The sequence below is a fragment of the Pithys albifrons genome, chromosome 1 (assembly GCF_047495875.1).
Source record: "Pithys albifrons albifrons isolate INPA30051 chromosome 1, PitAlb_v1, whole genome shotgun sequence".
NCBI lineage: Eukaryota > Metazoa > Chordata > Aves > Passeriformes > Thamnophilidae > Pithys > Pithys albifrons.
This window is the reverse complement of record NC_092458.1, coordinates 21312114-21332087: the sequence shown is the minus strand read 5'-3', so window position 1 is coordinate 21332087 and position 19974 is coordinate 21312114. Positions and strand designations below refer to the sequence as shown.

General features: G+C 38.1%; 1 protein-coding gene across 3 annotated transcripts in view; it reads right to left on the bottom strand.

The window, feature by feature from the left end:
• TGFBRAP1 (transforming growth factor beta receptor associated protein 1) overlaps positions 1-19974 on the bottom strand; it is a 40870-nt gene that overhangs the window by 12565 nt on the left and 8331 nt on the right. For all 3 annotated transcript variants that reach the window (XM_071576793.1, XM_071576709.1, XM_071576623.1), the window contains exons 3-6: positions 13256-13450; positions 12109-12263; positions 6201-6283; positions 514-855 (exon numbers count right to left, since the gene is read on the bottom strand). In XM_071576793.1, the coding sequence (XP_071432894.1) occupies positions 514-855; positions 6201-6283; positions 12109-12263; positions 13256-13450 (775 nt within the window). The remainder of the gene's footprint in view (positions 1-513; positions 856-6200; positions 6284-12108; positions 12264-13255; positions 13451-19974) is intronic.

Sequence of the window (19974 nt, the reverse complement as noted above, 5' to 3'; positions counted from 1 at the left end):
TGACATTACAGAGTGGCTTTTGTGTACTGCAAGAAAATATAGCCAAGTTCTGTATGGGCTTTTCTCATGGAACAATGTTCTAACATTCCTTCGCATCTGTAAAAGTTTGCCATGTAAACCACAGTTACCAAGAGGTTTTAACAAAACACCTGAAATAAATGAAACTACCCTAAATATAACCACAATTAAAGACTGCCTTACCACTGTATCTGCTGTTACTGCACCCTACAGTTTAAAGCTTAAAGAAATTAAACCCAAGACAGACATACTACCTAGGACTAAGTATTTTACATGGAGAACTCTCTATTTACAAGCATAAGACAGAATGAATTTTCCTAACCTCAGACTGTCAATTGATAGCTTTTTACCAAAACTTTTAAATGCCACTAAGTTGTCTTTTTGACCTGTAACATGGAAACTGCAAGTACTTGAACACATTGTTCTAGAAGACAGTAGCACCTGAGATAATTTTACCTCTGGCTTCAAAGGTGCAATAGTCAAAAACTCACTCACTTTTTGTGTTTTTCCAGCCAGGCAGCACTGTCCGTTAAAAGACAAAAGTTCTCTGAAACTAGTAGATCCAGCAGGCTTTCATGATTTGCCTCTGCATATAGCTTGAGTAAAGCTGTGTCAATATCCTCCTTGTAGCCATTTGCAACCTCAGTGCTGCGGACTTCATTCAAGTAACTCATGAGGAATCGTTTGCATTTTGTCATCTTCTCCTGGTCCCCCTGGGTCAGCTGGTTTAGGTCGGCGTACTCATGCAGAGGGGGATGAGACCGGATAAATGAAGAGGAAGTAGGCAACAGGAAGGGGTAGAGAGAGATCAGCTCCCGGACGTCAAGCTGGCCGCTTCTGCAATTACAGTGTCAAACTAGATGAAGCAAAAAGAAAGAAAAAGTATACATAGGCACAAAAAAATGAGGTGTGCTCACATATGCTTAGAGTCAGGACACTAACAGATTGTCAGTATCTGAAAGTTACTGTCTTCTATGTTGGAGAAAATAGATGCAGAACAAATCTGGATTTTTTTTGCTATTTCTTTATTTGTTTTATTTATCATTATTTTTCCTTCTCTAGACATTGAAAGCTCCAAGAATTGGGACACTGGCCTTTTGCTTTTGACATCCCACAGCTGTAGGGCACCTATACTTTTATCCAGCAGCACACTTATTCATCAGCAAGTTTTAACATAGATACACCACATGAAACATTTTTGTTTCAGCCTAGATTGAAATTCCTCAAGCTTTTGAAGAATGCATGTTGTGACAGAAAACTAAAGTGAGTGGGAGTGTTTTCTGGGTTGTGGTTGGCTTTGTTTTGGTGTCTTACAAGTGGCAAACAACTTCCTAACTTTCACAGCTAGAATGACCTCTCTTTCCAGGCCCTGCTTTAGGAAAATATCAAGACATCAGGACTTATATTTTATTTCACTGCTGAAGTTTTTATTCAGACTTCACCTTTAAAGATGGACATGCTTGCAATGAAGGAGATACTGTCGCTGAAAAAAGATCAAAAAGAACTTGACAGTACTCTAAAAGAAATCCTGTTCAGTTACTATTTCATTGCAAATAAAACTTTTCAAAAATAGTTCTTATCTGGTGATCAGCAAATTCAAAAACTTTCTCTTCACAACCTTGACCGTAATGAATTCCACAAAGAAACAAGTTAGAACTCAGAAGTAGACAAAGCAGCAGATTTCTGCAAGCATTAAAATGTGACAGATCCTCACAAGCAGGCTCATCCCTTCCTGACTGTTGTGAAGCAACTGAAGAGTGGGGCATGCCCTGCATCATTCACTTCTTGCCATTAACACAGTTCCAAAACCATCTAGGAAATATGAACTAGTAGGAAGCATCATCATGACCATACCTGTTTAAAACAGAATTTTCTTTAATACTGTCCTTTGGATACAAAAATCTATACCAGAAGGATAAATCCTGGGAGACAGCAGCAAGTATCCCTGTCCAAAACCTAATGACTGCAAAGCAAAGAAACAGCAACATGGACCACAGGGGACCAGAAGAGACAAAAATCTGAACATGGAAAGCCTTCCAATGAGAAAAGGTTTGAATAGCAGGTTTTTCCAATTCACACCCAGAGCTCCTACTTCCTAAAACCCACCTCCCCTCTATAAAGTCCCATGTCTATCCAAGGTTCACTTTGCAGATTTCTTCAGTTGAAATTTCTTTTTAATCCCTCTTTTCAGAGTTAATATCTGGCTTTGAAATCCTTAGATTTACATTTTGATGGAATACACAAGGAGACAAAGACTTTTTTTTTTCAAGAGGTAGAATAACCAAGAATTTGCAAGTTCTGTCTATGGCGTGACCTGATGGTTCAAAGAACATTTGAGCTTTCAGTATGAACTCATTACAGTAATCTAACTGCAGTTTTGGCTAGTCCAGCTACTCTGAAAGTTGAAGGCCTGAGGATCACCAGATAAAATACATTACATGATATGTGTTACACTAGAAAACTAACCCTATTTGAAGAAAGATTTTTTTTTCCCTCCAACCTTCTTCCCTGAATCATTTCAGAACAAAAGCTAACCCAAAACTTGAATAACATCCACAGAGTACTCAATATCTGTGCAGAAACCAGGAGTCTTGAAAAAGCTGGGGAAATTCAAGTATAAACATTGGTTCCCTTGCATGCTATGCTGTCAAGTATTTGGAGATGGCCTAAGCTTGAGATGGAAACCGTGACCACGGAGATGGATGAAGTTAAAAATGCTGAAATTAATATGCCACTTATTATAAGTTTTAAAACATTTTCCAACTTCTACAGTAGCTTCTGAGTTCTTTCATCTTACCACACAACTTTTTCTAGATAAGAAACTTGTCAGCTGCTTCACCCCTCACTTCACAGATCCTGGCCTCAATGACGATGTGTTTTCAAAAGGAGAAATAGCCTCCAAGGAGAATCAGCTTCCAATTTGGGATAGCCCAAAGCCTGGGCTGAGTCACCAGTGGTTCTCTCCACAGGTCTGACTCAAGCTCATGTTATAGTTTTGGTCTCCCCACAGCAGTGGTAATCTGTAATCAAGCAGCCTCCTTAAAAGCACCACATCATCCACAAGTTTCTTAAGAAAAATAGCAAATACTAAAAATGACCCCACCTGCAAGAATGGCTAACATTCATCTCAAGGCCTGTGACTCCTGGGATCTGTGGTTGTCTTGTGGCTCTTTCCACCACATCTGGACAAAATCATTTAAGAGCAGGCACAAAGGACCTCACCTCTTTCAAAAAACACATCTGGGTCTTCACCTTCTAACAGCTCAGGCTTAGCAAAATACAGATAGCAACTTATCACACAGTAGAAAACAAACTCAAGACAAGTCCAGTAGTCAATGTCAAGAGGCAGCTTCACTTCAACCAGTCTTTTTGTGCTTCATATATACAAACAAAACAACAGGCAGAATCTGTAAGTTTTCAGGAAACTTATGCCTAAATTTAGACCTTCATATTTACAGGTATCAGAGATGTCGAAGCCTACAGTATGAGCTGTTTTGTCTAGATCCCACTGGCTGTATTAGAAGCTTATATTTTTGAATCACATTTAAGATACAAATCTTACACCGTCCCTACTTCTTATTTCTCCAGGTATAAGCACCAGCAATTTTTTAACCTTTTTTGTGTAGGATTCACTAATTCCTAAAGTCTCTCAATAGGCTTTCTCAGGTGTGAAAATAGTTAACATTTTGATTTGTTAAAAAGGGAAACAAAGTTTAGAAAAGTATTTGGTGTGTCAGAATGTAAGCAGCAACTACTCAGTGAAAGGACATAGCCAAAAACACTGAAAAGAACTGGTTTCACTGAGGCAGCTGCTAAGACCTCAGTAAGACATCTAGAATTCAGCATATGGCCTGTTAAACAGCACTGTTTGGTCTAACTGCATACAAGCCTCTAATGACAGTAATGTGAAATAGCATAAATAGAAATCACTACTACATAACACAATCACAATTCTGTTATTACTATAACACAATTTGCTGGACTAAAGAAGCCCTACTGTGACAGCTCCCTCAGTTCAACGCTAACAGATCCAGAAAATTCCCTTCTCTTTGTTGAGCTACTTGAGTTTCAATAAAACTACTATTTCCTTCCTTTTTATCCATCTTTGTCAGTATTCAGAAGTATCAGTATAACCACAAGGAACTCTGCGAAATATTCCTCTTAAAAGAGTCAGTGTTTGAGAACTCACATTTTAAGCACAAGATCAAACTGTTTCTTGACAAGGTTATCCAAGAATACTTGAGGTAAGAAAATGAAGACCTTTAGTCCAATATAGAAATTTCCCCAGCTAGCCTGTAACTGACAGATATTTTCTGTGCAGTGAGATAAATCTCCCTTCATATTTGGCCAGAAGTAGACTCACATCACACTAAGTTCTTGGAAGTACTGCTGCCATTCTTGCTTAAATCCATCTTCTCAGACAGGTACCAAATTTCCCTTTGGCATTAAGACTGAAGTTATTTCTGACTAACACAAGTTTGAAACACCCACAGAGCAACACATTGGGATGGGAGGAAGTGTTTGCATAGGCTGCCATTATCTTTCCCATTTAACCCCTGAGCATCAGTAAGTCTAAATGAACAAGACTGATTGAGAGTGTATTAGGGCACACCATGATATTACTGTAACTGGGTGTGTTCAGGGCTGAAAAATCAAGGAACCTGGATTCCATAACAAGGTTTTTCAGAGTCACCAAAATACTCTGAATAGCCTGTGTATGGCTGGACAGAAGAAAAGCACAGAATCCTGGCTTTCTTCCCCAAGCAGACATCAGCAATTCATGGACTGTTGTTCTGCTTTGGAGTACCAGCTTCTAGAGGAAGGAAACATTCTGGGATGCTGACTCAGCTACAAAATTCATGGCTGGATAGCAAATCTTTTCATTAAGATTGTTTGTTTCTCTAGAGGAGGTCCCACAATCCTATTCATTAAAACTTGTCAGATGGATGGATAGCTGGATGGAGGCTGCATCACTGATCCTGACTCCTTCCACAAGGTGGTGGAGCTCCCCTGCAGGATACATTTCCCTCTTCTCACTGCTTTTCAAAGATTCCTAACTATGTCCAGATTGTACTCCTACTTCAGATACACAACACAAGGTTCAGATACAGTGTGTGGAAGATTATAAGGATGGAGGAAGACAGCAAGTTGCACACTAATGAAAAAAATTACAAGGTCATATAGAAAGTGGTTGTGGCTGAAAAAAATTGCCAAAAATGCTGTCCAGGGCTTTCCTGTCAGTCCCTCATCTTCACTCACTGTACTCTGCCCATTCAAGCCCAGTGTCTCCCATTATACTGGTGAGCAGGAGGCAAAAAGGCAAAGTCCCTCAGCAGTAGCAGAATTCTCCAAAACTTTTTCCTCAATGCATTTCCAGAAACCCAAGGACAACTTTTTCCCTACACTGTACATACTTAGAATATACAGAAAATTGTCTAACCTTAATCCCATTCTATAGACTCTAAACAGCTTTAAAGTGAATGTCAGTAGAAAACAAGGAGAGTCATATTATGGAGTCAGCACGAATTACACTAACTACAGACAGTGCTCCATCACAGCAGGAGGCATGTCTAGCAGAAATGAAATTATCAGATAAAGATAATGAGCAGAATTTTCTTAATGAAAGTGGAATATCAAGATCAATTTAGAAACAAAGGAGGGCTGAAATGGCTACACTGGGAAATTTAGTACAGACTTCAAGAACAAATAATCTGCTTTCTGGAAAAGGTCTAGCAGAACAAGTTTAAAACAAATTCAGTATCAGCATCCTCAAAACAGAGCAATTGTGTTAACAGTATTTAAATAGTAACTACTATTTAAATGATACCTTTTTGTTAAAAATATTTTGAAAAAAAGAACAAAGCAATGTTCATGCTGTAAATCACAGCACAGGCTCAATAATAAAGATTTGACCTTCATAGGTATACAGTAAAAAAAATCTACAGATAAAACACTCAAACACCTAAGGCTTTATATGCTAGCATACCAAAAAATCATTTGCATTAACTCTTCAGCTATAAAGTTGTTTCAATGTTACTGTGTTCTTACCCCTAAGAAAACCATTTTATCACAGTGAACTCACATCTGCATCACAAGCCATTCAAGCGACTGTTTTTAAAACCAAGAACACCAACTCCTTATTTAAAGAAGGTAAGTTAATAAATTTCTTGTCACACAATTACCTGAAGAGTTCTTTTGCTTCAAGGAACTGAAGCTGTGCAAACTGTATAAAACCTGCTTGCTGCAGAATTCGTTTGTACATTACCTACGAAAAAGAAGGGGGGAAAAAAGGTTTATTATATTTGTATTTACATAGTGCTAATTACTACTGCAATAACTACCTCCAAAAAACTGACTACATGATCTTCAACCACACTTGTCAAGTCATATGCAAAATAAAGCCTTGATCCTCTACATTTTATATTATGTACTTTAATATACTGAATCTGCAGCCCAGACTCAGTTTCTTACACAAATGTGTATTAACATAACACTGCCCATGAGTCCTTACTAAGAGCAAAGTCAACAAACAGCAAGCTGAATTTTTCTGGTTCAAATAATGACATATCTGACATCCCACTGACTTGCCTCAGGTTTTTGCTTCAGTTATTTGTAAGCATAAAAGTCAATGGTTACCTTTGAAGTTCCCCATGATTCAGTGTGAACAAAAAAAACCCCAAAGAGATAAGGATGGTCCCACGAGCACTTCCTGTCTCATCTCACTGCTGCAGTAATACTCAGTCTCATCCTCAGCTAGGGATCATATTCTTGACTTCTGTTATTTTGATTTTTTTTTGTTTAATAAAAAAATACTTCCAAAGCAGTTCAACTTATCCAATATGAAATACATTATGCAAAGCAGATAAAAATATAGTTAGAAACCAAGTAAACCATATGAAAAGCTGTTTGTTATCAAGTTTTACTGTTAGGGTCACAGCTAGACAGAAAATGATAAAAAGAAGTTCATTAGAAAAATAACACAAAAACTACTTTAAATGATAGGTAGTTATTAAATCTGAATTGTCCATCAAGTACCACAAGCTTAAATGAAACCCTTGTGCCCAGAATATTTTTGTTAGCAAAGGAGAACTACTAAAAGCAAGGAACCTGAACTGTGCTCTGCAAAGCATCCCATGTTTGGGACAACACTGGTATTTTGGCAAACACACCCAGCTACCTCCACATGTCCTCAGTTCTTCCCTTCAACTTCCTCATGAGTACACAACTTTGTAATATTTCATGCTGTATGTGAAGGCAGACTTAAAACAGATCTATAAAAACATTTCCAATGAAAATATCCAGAGAAACTACAATACAATAGGAACGCATTCCAGGCAGGAATTGCTAAAAACCATCAGACCTCAAAGTACAGCGGATTGATTCTGTAACTGATGATTTTTCACCTTGATTAAAGATTATGGATTTACCAAGAGAAAAGCTTGGCTTCAGTTCATTTAGTCATGCCTTACTAATGGTTTGTCTTAAGGAAATACTTAATCTTGGTAATTAGCAAGCCACTAAAATGTATTGATTGTAAGGTTCTCTCGGACTTTTCTTGACTCCCCAGTGTGGAGGAGAGAAGTGGAAACAGCAAAATGTTATGTGGCACACTTTTTCAGACAAACATAACAATATAAAATTAATTGAACACTACTTCATGACATCTTTATATGAACTAATGTTTTACATTTAAGTGTAATAATTCAAAAGATAGTTAACAAAGCTAAAAGTGAATTGATTACTTACAAAATAAAACTTTCTTAGGCAATTAATTCACAAAATAGTCAAAATACTTTAGATTTCTGACAGTGTTATTACATCACTACACAGTAATCTCTGAACTGATGAATACCCACATGGTCACACTCCTAAGGACACTATTAAAATATTTCAATCAGCAAATATCTGCATTTTGTGGCAGCAGAAAAAAAATTAAAATCTGGCCTGACTTTCCAGGGAAAGTCTTCTCACCCTGCTGGTTGGTATCAAAGGTAGATAGGCTGGGTTTTTTTTCCCCCAAGTCTATTTTCAATTTTTGCAATAGAGTGATCAGTAAAATTTACATATTTAGTGAATTCTGACATTGTAATTAAGTTTGAATTGATCTAAGACACTGAAAATGCTGCTTTAATTGCAGAGTTTAGTCTGTGCAGCATCTTTGCAATAAAAAGTTGAAAAGAGCACATAAATAGTCTAACTACAGGTTGAAGGAATCAGTTTGAAATCTGAACTAAGTGATATTCATTTTCATTTAAATGTTGACATATCTTCACTTCCTGCATGCTACAAAAAGTTGTAGAGTATCTACAGATAGATGCTTTCCCAAGTTTATAAAGATGCAGTGATGGGATAGGGAGTATCCAGGTAGATTTTTAGTTAACAAGACACACAGTTGACATTAAGATGTCCTAGGGTAAAGATTATGGAAACAGCAGATCAGACAGTCTGTGGAAAATCCAATATTCCCTTTCTTACAGATTTTTAAGAATGGGTTAGACCTATATGCCAAATGCATATATATAACTTCTTTTTATGACAGAAAAAACACCTCGAGTTCTTCTAGATACATGTGACAAAATATCACAACAGGTTTTTAAAAGGTACTAAGTGACATCCAGTCAAAATTCAACATATTGTTTAGTCCCTTATAATTGCTGAAGAACCACCATAGGACTTGAAGTGCTTTAGACAAATTCTGTATTACTGACTGAAATCACATTAAAAAATTAGCTACAAAACCATGAAATAGGTTTTGTATTAATTCATATCTGAAAAAGTCTTAGGAAACAGAAAGATGACTGCTGAAGTTGCGACAGCTGTAACAAAAGCTGAATTCTCCTAACTGCTACAAAAATCCTTTCTAAAATGGTCAGAATTACCAACTACATTGTCCAAATGAATTTTTCGATAAAGCCACCTTGCCTTTTGGTCAGGTTTGGGTGCAGTTAATAGAATTTTTGAAACTAAAAAGAAATGAGAAGGAAAAAAAAAAAGAGATACCTATGTAAGATGTGTGTCAATCTAACCAAGGTCTTCACTACCATCAACCATGATTTCTGCAAACGTCAGCTGTCCTGAAAAATTAATAAGTGGTATTCAGTCATTTCATGGTAGCATGGTAGAAAGGCCTTTGTATTCTTCTATCAAAAATGATATCCAGTAAAGCCATTTCCTTGGAACACTTTTGCTTAGTGTTTTTTTACCTAGCAGGAATTCCTGATGCTCAAAGAAATTTTCATCTGATTGGCAGAGCTACATTTACAGTCTGCAGGGACCACAGGTTAAAAAACAAGTTGGAGCCACTAATGAATGACCTGCTACTTTCCAATAACTAAATATTGACTATACAAATAATTCTGAGAGTGCAGTACTTCATTGCTATTCCATCACCATTCTGCACTAGCAGCATAGATGTATTTACACTGATATAATACTGCTGATATATAGAGGGAGTGCATGCACCTGTGTATGTGTGCAATCACAAAGGATTGAACTGCAGGAAAGAAACACCATGTCCTCAAGATCTCCCCTACAATGCCCTGACTAAGTTCAAGTCACATGTGAGATGGCAACAGCCACTGCAAACCGCAGAACTAAACCATCATGTGGCAAAGGGGGCACTGTACTTCATAAAGTAGACAAGTACAATCAGTATTCTGTATGGACAAATTATAGAGGCTGGATCAAGTGCCTTAATGCCAAGCCTATGTATTCCTTTCTACTGCCTGGATAAAATGGGAAAGTAATGCCTTGAAATTGCCAGCTACTCATGCTTCAGTGTGTATGTATGGCCAGACTTCACAAACAAAGATTTGGGCAGGGCTCTCCCCACGTGGGTGTGCCCTTCCAGCCTGCACAGTGGATTTTTTAGGTGAGGCACAGCGTGTGCAGAACTGGCCCTACCCTTTAAGTCCTGAGGTCCATCTGCCACGGCCGAGCGAGCTTGGACAGTGACAGTGAAGTCCTCGGGACCGTCACAGCACCTGGTACTAACTGGGGCTGACCCTGCTTGGCATCCAAGATCTGACGGGATGGGATGGCAGGGGGGCATTGAACTGCCAGAGGACAGTCCCCACTGAGACTGGAACTCAGGTCCTTGGGATTCGGAGTCCAGAGTGCTGTCCTTTACACCACGGGACCACCCTACATCATGATTCAGTAAAGCTTGAAAAACAGATACCCAAAGATATCTATTAGAAGGTATCTCTTACCTATCTAACATCTATTATCTGAAGATAGCTCTTACACAGGAGTTAGAAATGAGCGACTATACGATCAATTAAAGTATGTCAAAGAAATGTTGCAAAAAACATGTAAGGCATTTAATTTGGTTGAGCTCCATCAGATTGACATTATGTGAGACTACAGTAGCAGAAAGTCTGATGTGCTTGTAACAAACCTGTAATGACAGCGCTTGGTATCAGAGTCACATCAGAAAGTAAGCTCAATATGCTACACTTCCAGCTACAGATAAACACTGAAATATTCGACTAACAGCTCAAAAACTAAGCCAGGTTGAGTGGTTTTAATATGAGTCAGTGGCAGACTTCATGAATTCAAAGTGGTTAATATCAGTTTGCAAATACAGACCAGAAATGGAACATGCTATTTTGCATGTAAGTGCCATACTTTTTGTTTTTCAGTTGTAACATTGACTTAAAGTAACTGAACACCTTTAAGAGCACATTAAGTTAGAAAGAACTTACAATATTCTAGGCAACTAATTCCAGGAAGACAGACACTGCACATAAGGTATTTATGGACAGAAAGTAACTTATTCTAAAAACTGAAAAATCCTAAATAATGCAAGAGAACTTAGGAGGAATGAGATTCTACATCACATATTTTAGATAATGAATTGCAGTTCATTCTGTGGCAAAACACAGAAAGACACCTCCCACACTACATCTACATAAACTGGAAAGAAATAATTGGAAACTTATAGGTGATCATACATAGTATGAGACATTGATTAGATCAGGCATCCTGTCCACAGCAAGATTTTTGCTCGCTGCTTTAAAGAGACTGCGGAGGAAAAGTTGGAAGCGAAGATGCAAAGCAAAACCTGCTGGAAAGTAAACTCTATTTGCCTAAATACAGCTTCAAGTACGTCCAGATCGCTATCCCTTAGCAAAAGGATGGAAACACTTTTCTTGACTAGGTTTTTACTTCTAGCAGTTTCCCAGGTGTTCATTCAACAGAGGAGTTAAGGATCAAAATAAAAACTGATACAAGTTTCATTTAATTTATTGACTGCTTTTCAAGGGCCTTGACCAAAATTGAAATGACAAGCTATTAGCAGCCTTGTGAAATTAAAAAAAAAATTAAAAATCCTGACAATCTGAATCATTTTGAACCACTGCAGTTTTGTAACTTCCACAGTCATGTTTACATCTTTTAAACAAATCAGAAGTAATAACAGGTACTACTGTAATGGCAACAAAATGCTCCAAAATATATTAAAAAAAACAACAAAAAACACACCAGACTTGATATTCATTCACCTACTCAGTGAGCAGAGATTTCATGCTGCTTTTTCCAAGTCTCTAAATAGAAACAAATATAGTAGAATATGTATTGCAATGTAAACCAGAGTTTAGTATACAGTGAGAATCTTTGATAAAAAGGTAAAATGCAAAAATTCTGATTTGAAATAAAGCCTACATTTTTGAACAGCAAAAGCAAATAAGTGAGCCTATTATTAAGGAAGCGTTGCATTGGATTTTCTGTCACTAGGTTTTTGAGGTTTTTTGTTTTCAATTCTCTCAAGTTACTTGAAAAAAACCAAAAAAAGCACCAAACTAAAAACACCTCAAAACAAACAAACAAAAACCCCCAACATCTTCCCTGCAAAAAAACCCCAAACCCCAGAGGAGCAACAGCATTCAGACCTGCCAGTGTCACAGCCTTTACAAGTACAAACCAATTAAACAGCACACCTATTTCCTCAGGCTGAAATCATAAAAGGTTAATATTACAATTTCTCTTCAATGTAAATTCCTCCCCCACCCTCTCCAATCACTTGACTACTGGAGTACATGATCCCACTGTGAAATTTCATATTTTCATGAAATTAAAGAAAAGACAGACCTGAAATTTCTCTTTTGGAATATTCCTTCGAGCTCCTTTTGCCAGAACAAGGGCCTCTTCTACTCTGTGGCTAGCTAGAAGATCTTGAATCTGTTTTTCCAAAGGTAGTGGCACCAAGATATACACACCCTTGTTAGTAGCAACAATCACCTTTCCTGGACAAAATGAACAGACATATTTTTAAATTCTCTACAGACAAAAAAATCAGAAATAAGCTTTAAGATACACAATTTAAGATTCAAAAACCTAAGCAGTGTTAAAGTTCCAAACCTGACCTTTGATGTTACCATATTTGTTAGATAGCATAGTTTACCTATAAATGCCACCTCCGAAATACAGAGATGATGGTAAATTTATTTATTCACAGCACAGTTTGTTCCATTTTAAGTGAAACTGTGTTTAATTGCTCATGATGAACCAAACTGCAAAGGCCACCAAAATCATTGCCCAGATTCCAGAGACTAAGGACTTTTAACTGCCAGGTATTTCCCTAGGCTTGCATTTTAATTGTAAGCTGTACATCAAAGGTAGCAAGTAACATACAGTTCATAGTGCTAGAATTTGCAGCTTTTCTGAAAAAAAAAAAAAAAAAGGTAGTTGCACAATGTAATCCACACTTGAGAGTTCTTAATTGAAGAACACACCAAGAGAAATTACTGTATTTTTTCTGTTTGGCTATTCCATAAAGAATTATTACTGTTAAACCTCTTACACAGATATTTTAACACTGTTACACAGATATTTTAAAAAGTTTTATTGTTTTGTATGCCTTTCTGGTTTGGTACAATTTTGTCAGGACAGTCAATGGACAAATACCTGTAGTTCACAATTGCTAAGTTGTAGCATTAAATTAACATTGCTCCTTTGAAAGAAATAATCAAGTTACAGAAAATAAAAAAAAGCTCTAACTCCATGGACTGCTTCCCAACAATTAACTTGATAATTAGAGCACATTTAATGAGCATACATTTTGTTAGAAGCTTAGACTTTTGGATTACTGAAGTCTGCAAGAATCTAATCAGGAAAAGAATTTGCAATAAAAGTTTCAACAGTCAACATACTTGCCAGATGCTTTGTTTAAAACGAAAAGGAAGTGACTGCAGGTTGTTCCAAAATTACTGATACAACACAGTGTCCTTTTTAATACCTTCAAAGTCCTGTAGAATGTGACCTTCTTTAAAAGGCAGGGTTTGCTTTTGCTGCTGGTCCAGCATGCTGTGCACGGTAATGAACTCCTCATCGAGAGCAACCACGTAAGGGAAGCACAAAGCTGCCCCAATCACGTTCTCTGACCAGTGCACTGGGGCGCGCTGTGAGATCCCATCCACAGTTGCAAACATGCCTAGAAAAAGGGAAAAGCAAAGCCTGAAGCTCGTGCTATAGTTGAAGAATGTTGTTTTCTCAACACAAAGCACAGGTACCAAGGTACAGCGATGAAAAGTCTCCGAACAGATGCAAGGTGGCACAACAACAGCACGTCCCACCTCCCTGGACCTGACACCTGACAGTTCACTCAGTTCAATCTTTTTTTCCCCTCCTCCCTCACCACAGGAACAGACAATACCAAAACCTGATAAGAGACGAATACTGAAAGAAACTACAAAGAATTATTCAAGTTTAGTAAGTTTCAAGGTTTTCTTATAGGAATTATGCCATGCAGTTTGAATTCATTTCAGAACATTAACATTTCTTGGGATCCAGCTTTCAAACAATCTTGCCTTAGTAGGAACCGCAGACCTACACTGCCTGAGCTGTCTGGCAATGCAGGCATGTTTGTTCCTTGTTGTATCAAATCTCTAAAGAGCATTTAAATGAACACAATTGTTTACTTATACTTCTTCACTTTTGATACGGCAACATTTTCACAGAACAAAGGTCCAGCTCCTTGAGATGAGTCACTTCCTGTGAGGCATATGTGTTTTCAATCACTAGAAAAGAATGCAGAGGTTGTGCATAAAGCAGCACAGAGCAAAGAATTTCTAATATCCTCATGATAACTCCTATGCTGTCTTTGAAATAACCAGATGAAAACTTCAAAGTTGATTTGTTGGGGGTTTTTGGTCACTTTCCTCCTGTCTATTTTGTCCTCCTTCCTTCTCCTAGCTGAATAGAATTCTAACTTTATGACCACATGCCATTGGTTCTATGCATACTACTGGGTATTTCCCAATTCTTTCCGAGACATTAACTGCAGAAATATTTCAGTCAAAATTTTCAGGCCTTTTAGAAGCTGAGCCCTACTGAAGCAGTATGTAAACTACTGTTCAAATATGAATTCATACCCCTTACAACCAGTATTCTCATGCCATTAAAAAGACATGCCCCTGAAAATTGATCTTTGGCAGCAGTGAGCCACTTGACAGCTGGCAGAATAAGTCTGAGCTCTAAAGAACACAAGAGATTAAAAGATTATGTTATTCAATTTACAAAATCTCTTCCAAACAGATCCCTTCCAAACAGAGGATAATGAGGCAAGGCGAGCTGAGCAGAGGGAGCATCTTGGAATGAAAGAGGAAAAAAAAGGGAAAACAGAAAACAAAACACAAGGTTGAGGACTTTTACAGAACTGCGGTGTAGAGATGAAGCTTCTGTATCTCTTATAGCAGCTTTTAAATGAACATCCTTTTCCCCTTGACTAAGGGTTCTTTTTCACTACAATGATCAGCCTTTCAGCCAAAGCACCTCACAGAAAATACTTTTTTGAGGGTAGTAATATATTCATTCCCAATTTACTCTATAGATTTTGATATGTTTATGACTCAGAAGTAAAATTTTATGTCAGGCAAATTTCCTTGCTCACTTTTAAAGGTTTTCAGTTATTACGCCATGCTATAATCCCATTTCAAAAAATGGAAGAAAACTTGAACTAAACACATACTAACAAGTAGTAAATTTAGGGCTTATAATATTTGAAATATTAATTCTTAGGTTTTCTATTTCTCCAATGTTCTAACAAAAATATTTATAAAAATCAATTTTTTTTAAAATGGAAGAGCTCTTTTTAAGGTAATTTAACATATCCTTTATGAAAGTGAAAGGGTATGCAGAGCAATGCATGGCAATTTTTCAACTCAGTGTCTCTCTTCATCTCTCTGCCCTCAATAGCTTGGGCTTCTGTGGTAGAATGGTGCTGTGGTTCAATGATATCTTCATCCAGCTCTCACCTAGGGATAACAATAAACATAACAACTACCATCAGAAACCACAGCCTTTTTATGGTACAGGAATGCATTTGATGAAACTTGAGTTGAAGTCAGGAATCAATTCTGTATTAAAAATGCATAGGGTATGCAAAGGTTACAAGACTTACCCAAAACACAGCTACACTCTTTTTTGCAATAAGAGATAAAGAAGTGTTTTGTATAATCTGCCAACCTTTTGAAGGTGCACTTTTCCCCACCACCCATATTGTTTAAAGATGGTGTTAGTATTGACCTCACATTGGCCCCCCAGCGTACAAGACAAGTGACTGGCCTCCAGCTGGACTCCATGCTGCTGACTACAAACCTTTCAGCCAATCCACCTGACTGTTTCTCCAGTTTGCTCTTCATCCATTTGTCTACAAAGGCTGTCATGGGCCATAGTGTTAAAAGCCTTGTTGAGTCTCACAGTATCACTGCTCTCCCCTCATTCATTATGCCAGACATTTAGTCATAAAAGACACTCAGGCAATAGTCCCTTTTTAAAACCACATTGATTACTCCAAATCACATTCCTGTCCTTTGCAGGTTTGGAAATAGCTTCCAGGATTTTCTCAAACACGTTCCTGAGGATCAAGGTGTAGCTGGCCAGCCGGTACTTCCCTGGATCCTTTCTCTTGCTCTTCTAAGAAAGCAATGAAGACATTTTTCTCTTCCAGACCTGAGGAACATCCCCTGATCATCATGTCCTTTCAAAGATAATAAAGACTGGCCTCACAATGACATTGATCAATGCCCTCAAGCATTTATGGGAGCATCCCATCAGGTCCCATGGATTTGTCTGTACCGTTTATTTGAATGTTCCATAACCCAATCCTTCTCTGCTGAGGGCAGGTTTTTGTTGCTCCAGATTTTCCCAGTGTTCCTAAGGGCTGATTCCTGAAGGAAGGTCATACCAGTAGACTGATGTAAAGAAGGCATTAAGCACCTCAGCCTTTTCCATGACCTTTGTCACCAGATCCTCCACCCCATTCAACAGTAGCCATCCATTAGCCTTCCTTTGCTGATGATATGCTCCTTTTGCTCTACATGGTATCAGCAGAGACAATGCCAGATGGACACTGGCCTCCCCTCTGCTTTTGGATTAATTTTCTTCTTAGTAGCTGGTACAATGGTGTGGTTTTGATTCAGTATGAGAATAATGTTGATAATACACTTTTGTTCAAGAGAGCACATGACTTCAACAGCTTCTCAGTCACCATCAATGCACTCCAGAAAACTCATGGACTGCTTGTGCCCTGCTGTGCTGCCCCTCTCGCAGGTACTGGAGTGGTTCAAGCGCACTCTAAAAACCAGGGCCTACAAATATAGGTTGCTTCCTGTTACCTGAAGAATGTCTTATGTACATCATCTTCCTGATAAAGTGATCTGTAGCAGGCACTCACCAAAATGTCACCTGTGTTAGCCTGCCCTCTAATCCTAAACTCTTATCTGCCTCCTCTTTTGTTCCAAGGCACACCACCACATCTTCCTAGGGCTCCCATGTGAGAGGGTAACCTCCCCTTTCAGCTGTTAACACATAGGTGTGCTGGTTTCCCAGAAAAAGTGGAAGAGCCATCATACTGTTTTTGTAAAGACTATTTGTGAATGTCTGAAGCAGGACCTCTTCAGCTCTGTTTGCTGCTTATCAAGTCTCTCATCACACTATCTTGCACTCTTTGTTTGCCCATTCAGCCTACCACCATCACCACATCCAATTTCCAGCCTCCTCATCAAGTTGGTCAGTCAAGCTGGCAAAACCACTTTTGCTTCACTTGGCCTGGTGGATCCCATTTCTCCCTTAAATGGGGATCAAATAGGGACGCATAGTCATAAAAGCCAAAATCCCTGTCAACAGGATGTTCTCAGGATGTTCTTCCTTACCAGCAAGATTGATGAGAAAACCTCCATCTCCAATATGAGGCAGTGTCCCACTACTCTGACTTCCTAATTCCTCTTGGTGATATTGCATTGTACAGGCTCAGATAATTTGTTGGGACAGTTTCCTGCTTTTCAGCTGCTACTGTGAGCACTCAATATATATAGATGTAGGTCTGCAGGCAGAGAAGGAGAATTCTTTCTCTTCTGGTTATGACAAGTTTTTCCTTTCTTTTGTTACAAGTCACAAGTTTCCAGCCTTGGCCATTGCAGAACAAGCAGAGACTCAGCCTGTCCTTCCCTCTGTACAGCTGGAGGTTCAAGGCTCATGCCTGGGTCCCGAAGAAGATTCCATTTCCTCTTGGTCATTGCTGATGCCATGCACTCTCCTGACCTCCTGTTGCACCTCCTTTACATGGCAACAGAAATCCTCAATTAAGCACACATCTCCCGTGGGCAAGGACATTCCCCTTGCTCCAGTCTCCTTGCAAGAGGCATGAGGTGCTGTCCTCAGCTCAAGGCCTGACAAGCTGCACCCGCTCTTGGGAGCTCAGTCTGGTTGACACCTCTAATGTTTTGGGGCAGTTGCTCCAGCTGGTGCTAGGAAGCACAGCCTGTGCCAATATGCAAGAACTGTCTGCTGTAATCTTAAACACTTAAAGCCTCTGTACAGCAGGAAATCTGATTAAAAACATTCAACAAACTCAAAAACTGAGTTTTGGTAAGCATAGATTCATACCTATCAGAAAGAACTGATTTTTAATTCTAAATTAACTAATTACTGGACAGAATGAAGATGCATCAAAAATGAAGTTCCCCCTCCTTTTGAAAGAATTAGATAAATACTAACTGCAAGCAGAGACAAGAACGTACCAAATGGCTAAGATCAGGGATCTGCTACAAGCAATTCTAACAATTAATTTTAAATGCAAAGAGTCCAGGTAAGGAAAAAAGTTACATACTAAATAAATTCAAAGACATTTTTCTTTGTTACCATTTTGAGCACTTGCTTTCTGCCAACCTAAATAAATGTCACTTCAAGCACTGTAAAGACAAATATATTATTAATGCAGAACACATCCACTTCAGTAAGAGGCTGGATTAAACACAGAGGCTCTAGCAAGTGCCAAACAAGCACACCTTAACCAATGAGACGTACAAAAGCACATCAAAATTAGAATTGAAGATGTACATCAAGGCTTTTCAAGTCCATTCATTTTACAGCAGAGGCCTACCTCGAACGCCAAGACATATAACACTTATCTACCATAAAGATGCTCAACCATCTTCATAATTTCAAAGAGACAAGTGTAAAAAGCACTAAGAATTTTACCAAGAAATACTGCAATATGGACAGTACTAGCAAAAACAACAGGGGGGAAGAAATAGAGAACAGGAGGTTTAAAAAAAACAACAACCCACAGGCTGGATTAGGCAAGGAAAACCTATAGAATTGATAGCAAACAGTCTGCAAGGTTTCTGAGGTAGTAAAAGATAGACTTTGCCTGTCTCGTGAGGAAGACAGTGGTTTATGGCATGTTTAGAGCAGCATAAGTGCATTGCCTTAAGATCCCACATACCTGATATTCTAAGCCCAGCACATGCTACTTACACCAGTATGTCAGATTTTATAAGTAACATTCCTATTGTAAGACACCACATAAAGGCTAAAGTCAGACTAAATAAAATTCTGCCCTCTAAATAGTTATGCTTTTGAAACTATCTCTATTCCTCTTAAATCAAAAAAGAAATTAACTATTTGAACAGAAGCTGGTTTGATGTTCCTAAAAGTATAAATAAAAAATAAATTAAGACTGGGATCCTCTTAGAAATATATCAAAAGGGAATATTTTCAGATAGCTCATTTACAAATTTAAACTTTTACAGCACTACTAAAACAGTTAATGTCCACAAATACATGTTCACATTTAAAGCAACTAAGAGTTTCAATAAGAAGCTGGCAGCGAAAATGACTTAGAAAAGCCCTGTATTTGAAAAAAACAAGTTCATTTTGGAACATCTTTAATTTGCATAAACTGATATTCTAATGAGAGTCTACTTCTTTCAAGAAAAACTGTTAAGTTGTTGTACATCTCACATTCTGGTCATGAGACAAAACTTCAATATAAGCAATTGATTGCACTCTTTATTTTTCTTTGGAATTTATATTAAAAGCCAAAACCCATTCAGATCCCTGAATTAGGAACCTAAATAGCTGTGAACTTCACATCATGCTATTCCTAATGTCAGAGAAAATACATAAACTGTGTCTTCCAAAAGAAGAGTCATATGGGAAACAGCATGAGAGCATTCTGCCTGTGCTCTGTTAGCTCTGCGATATTGCAGCTTGTCCAAAAACAGCTCAAGATGACTGACCTCCCAGTATACTGTTGATTTAGACAGATTACAGCAGCACTAAGTCCTTTCTATCATCTATCTATTAAACAGGAGCATTATTTCACATGATCTAACTTTAGGTTTGCAGTTGTTAAACTACTGTTTTTTGTAATACAGAGCTGAAAGACACCATTAAAAAAACTTAAGCAAATGGGAACATAAAAACTGGGTAGTATCTGACATCATCTATAGTTAGGACAGAGTTTGCTTCAATAGGAGTTAGGATAGTCTATTTCCACTAAAATGTCTTAAAGCACTGTAGTACAACAAACCTACTGGTGAATCTGTTACAATGTATAAAATAGACTCCAGATGAACTAACATTAACTTGTTGACACTAATTTAACAATTTTGTAGCAACATGGGGCTCCTCAAACCCAGTGCAGCTGGTCACTACAGTCTATCAGCCTCT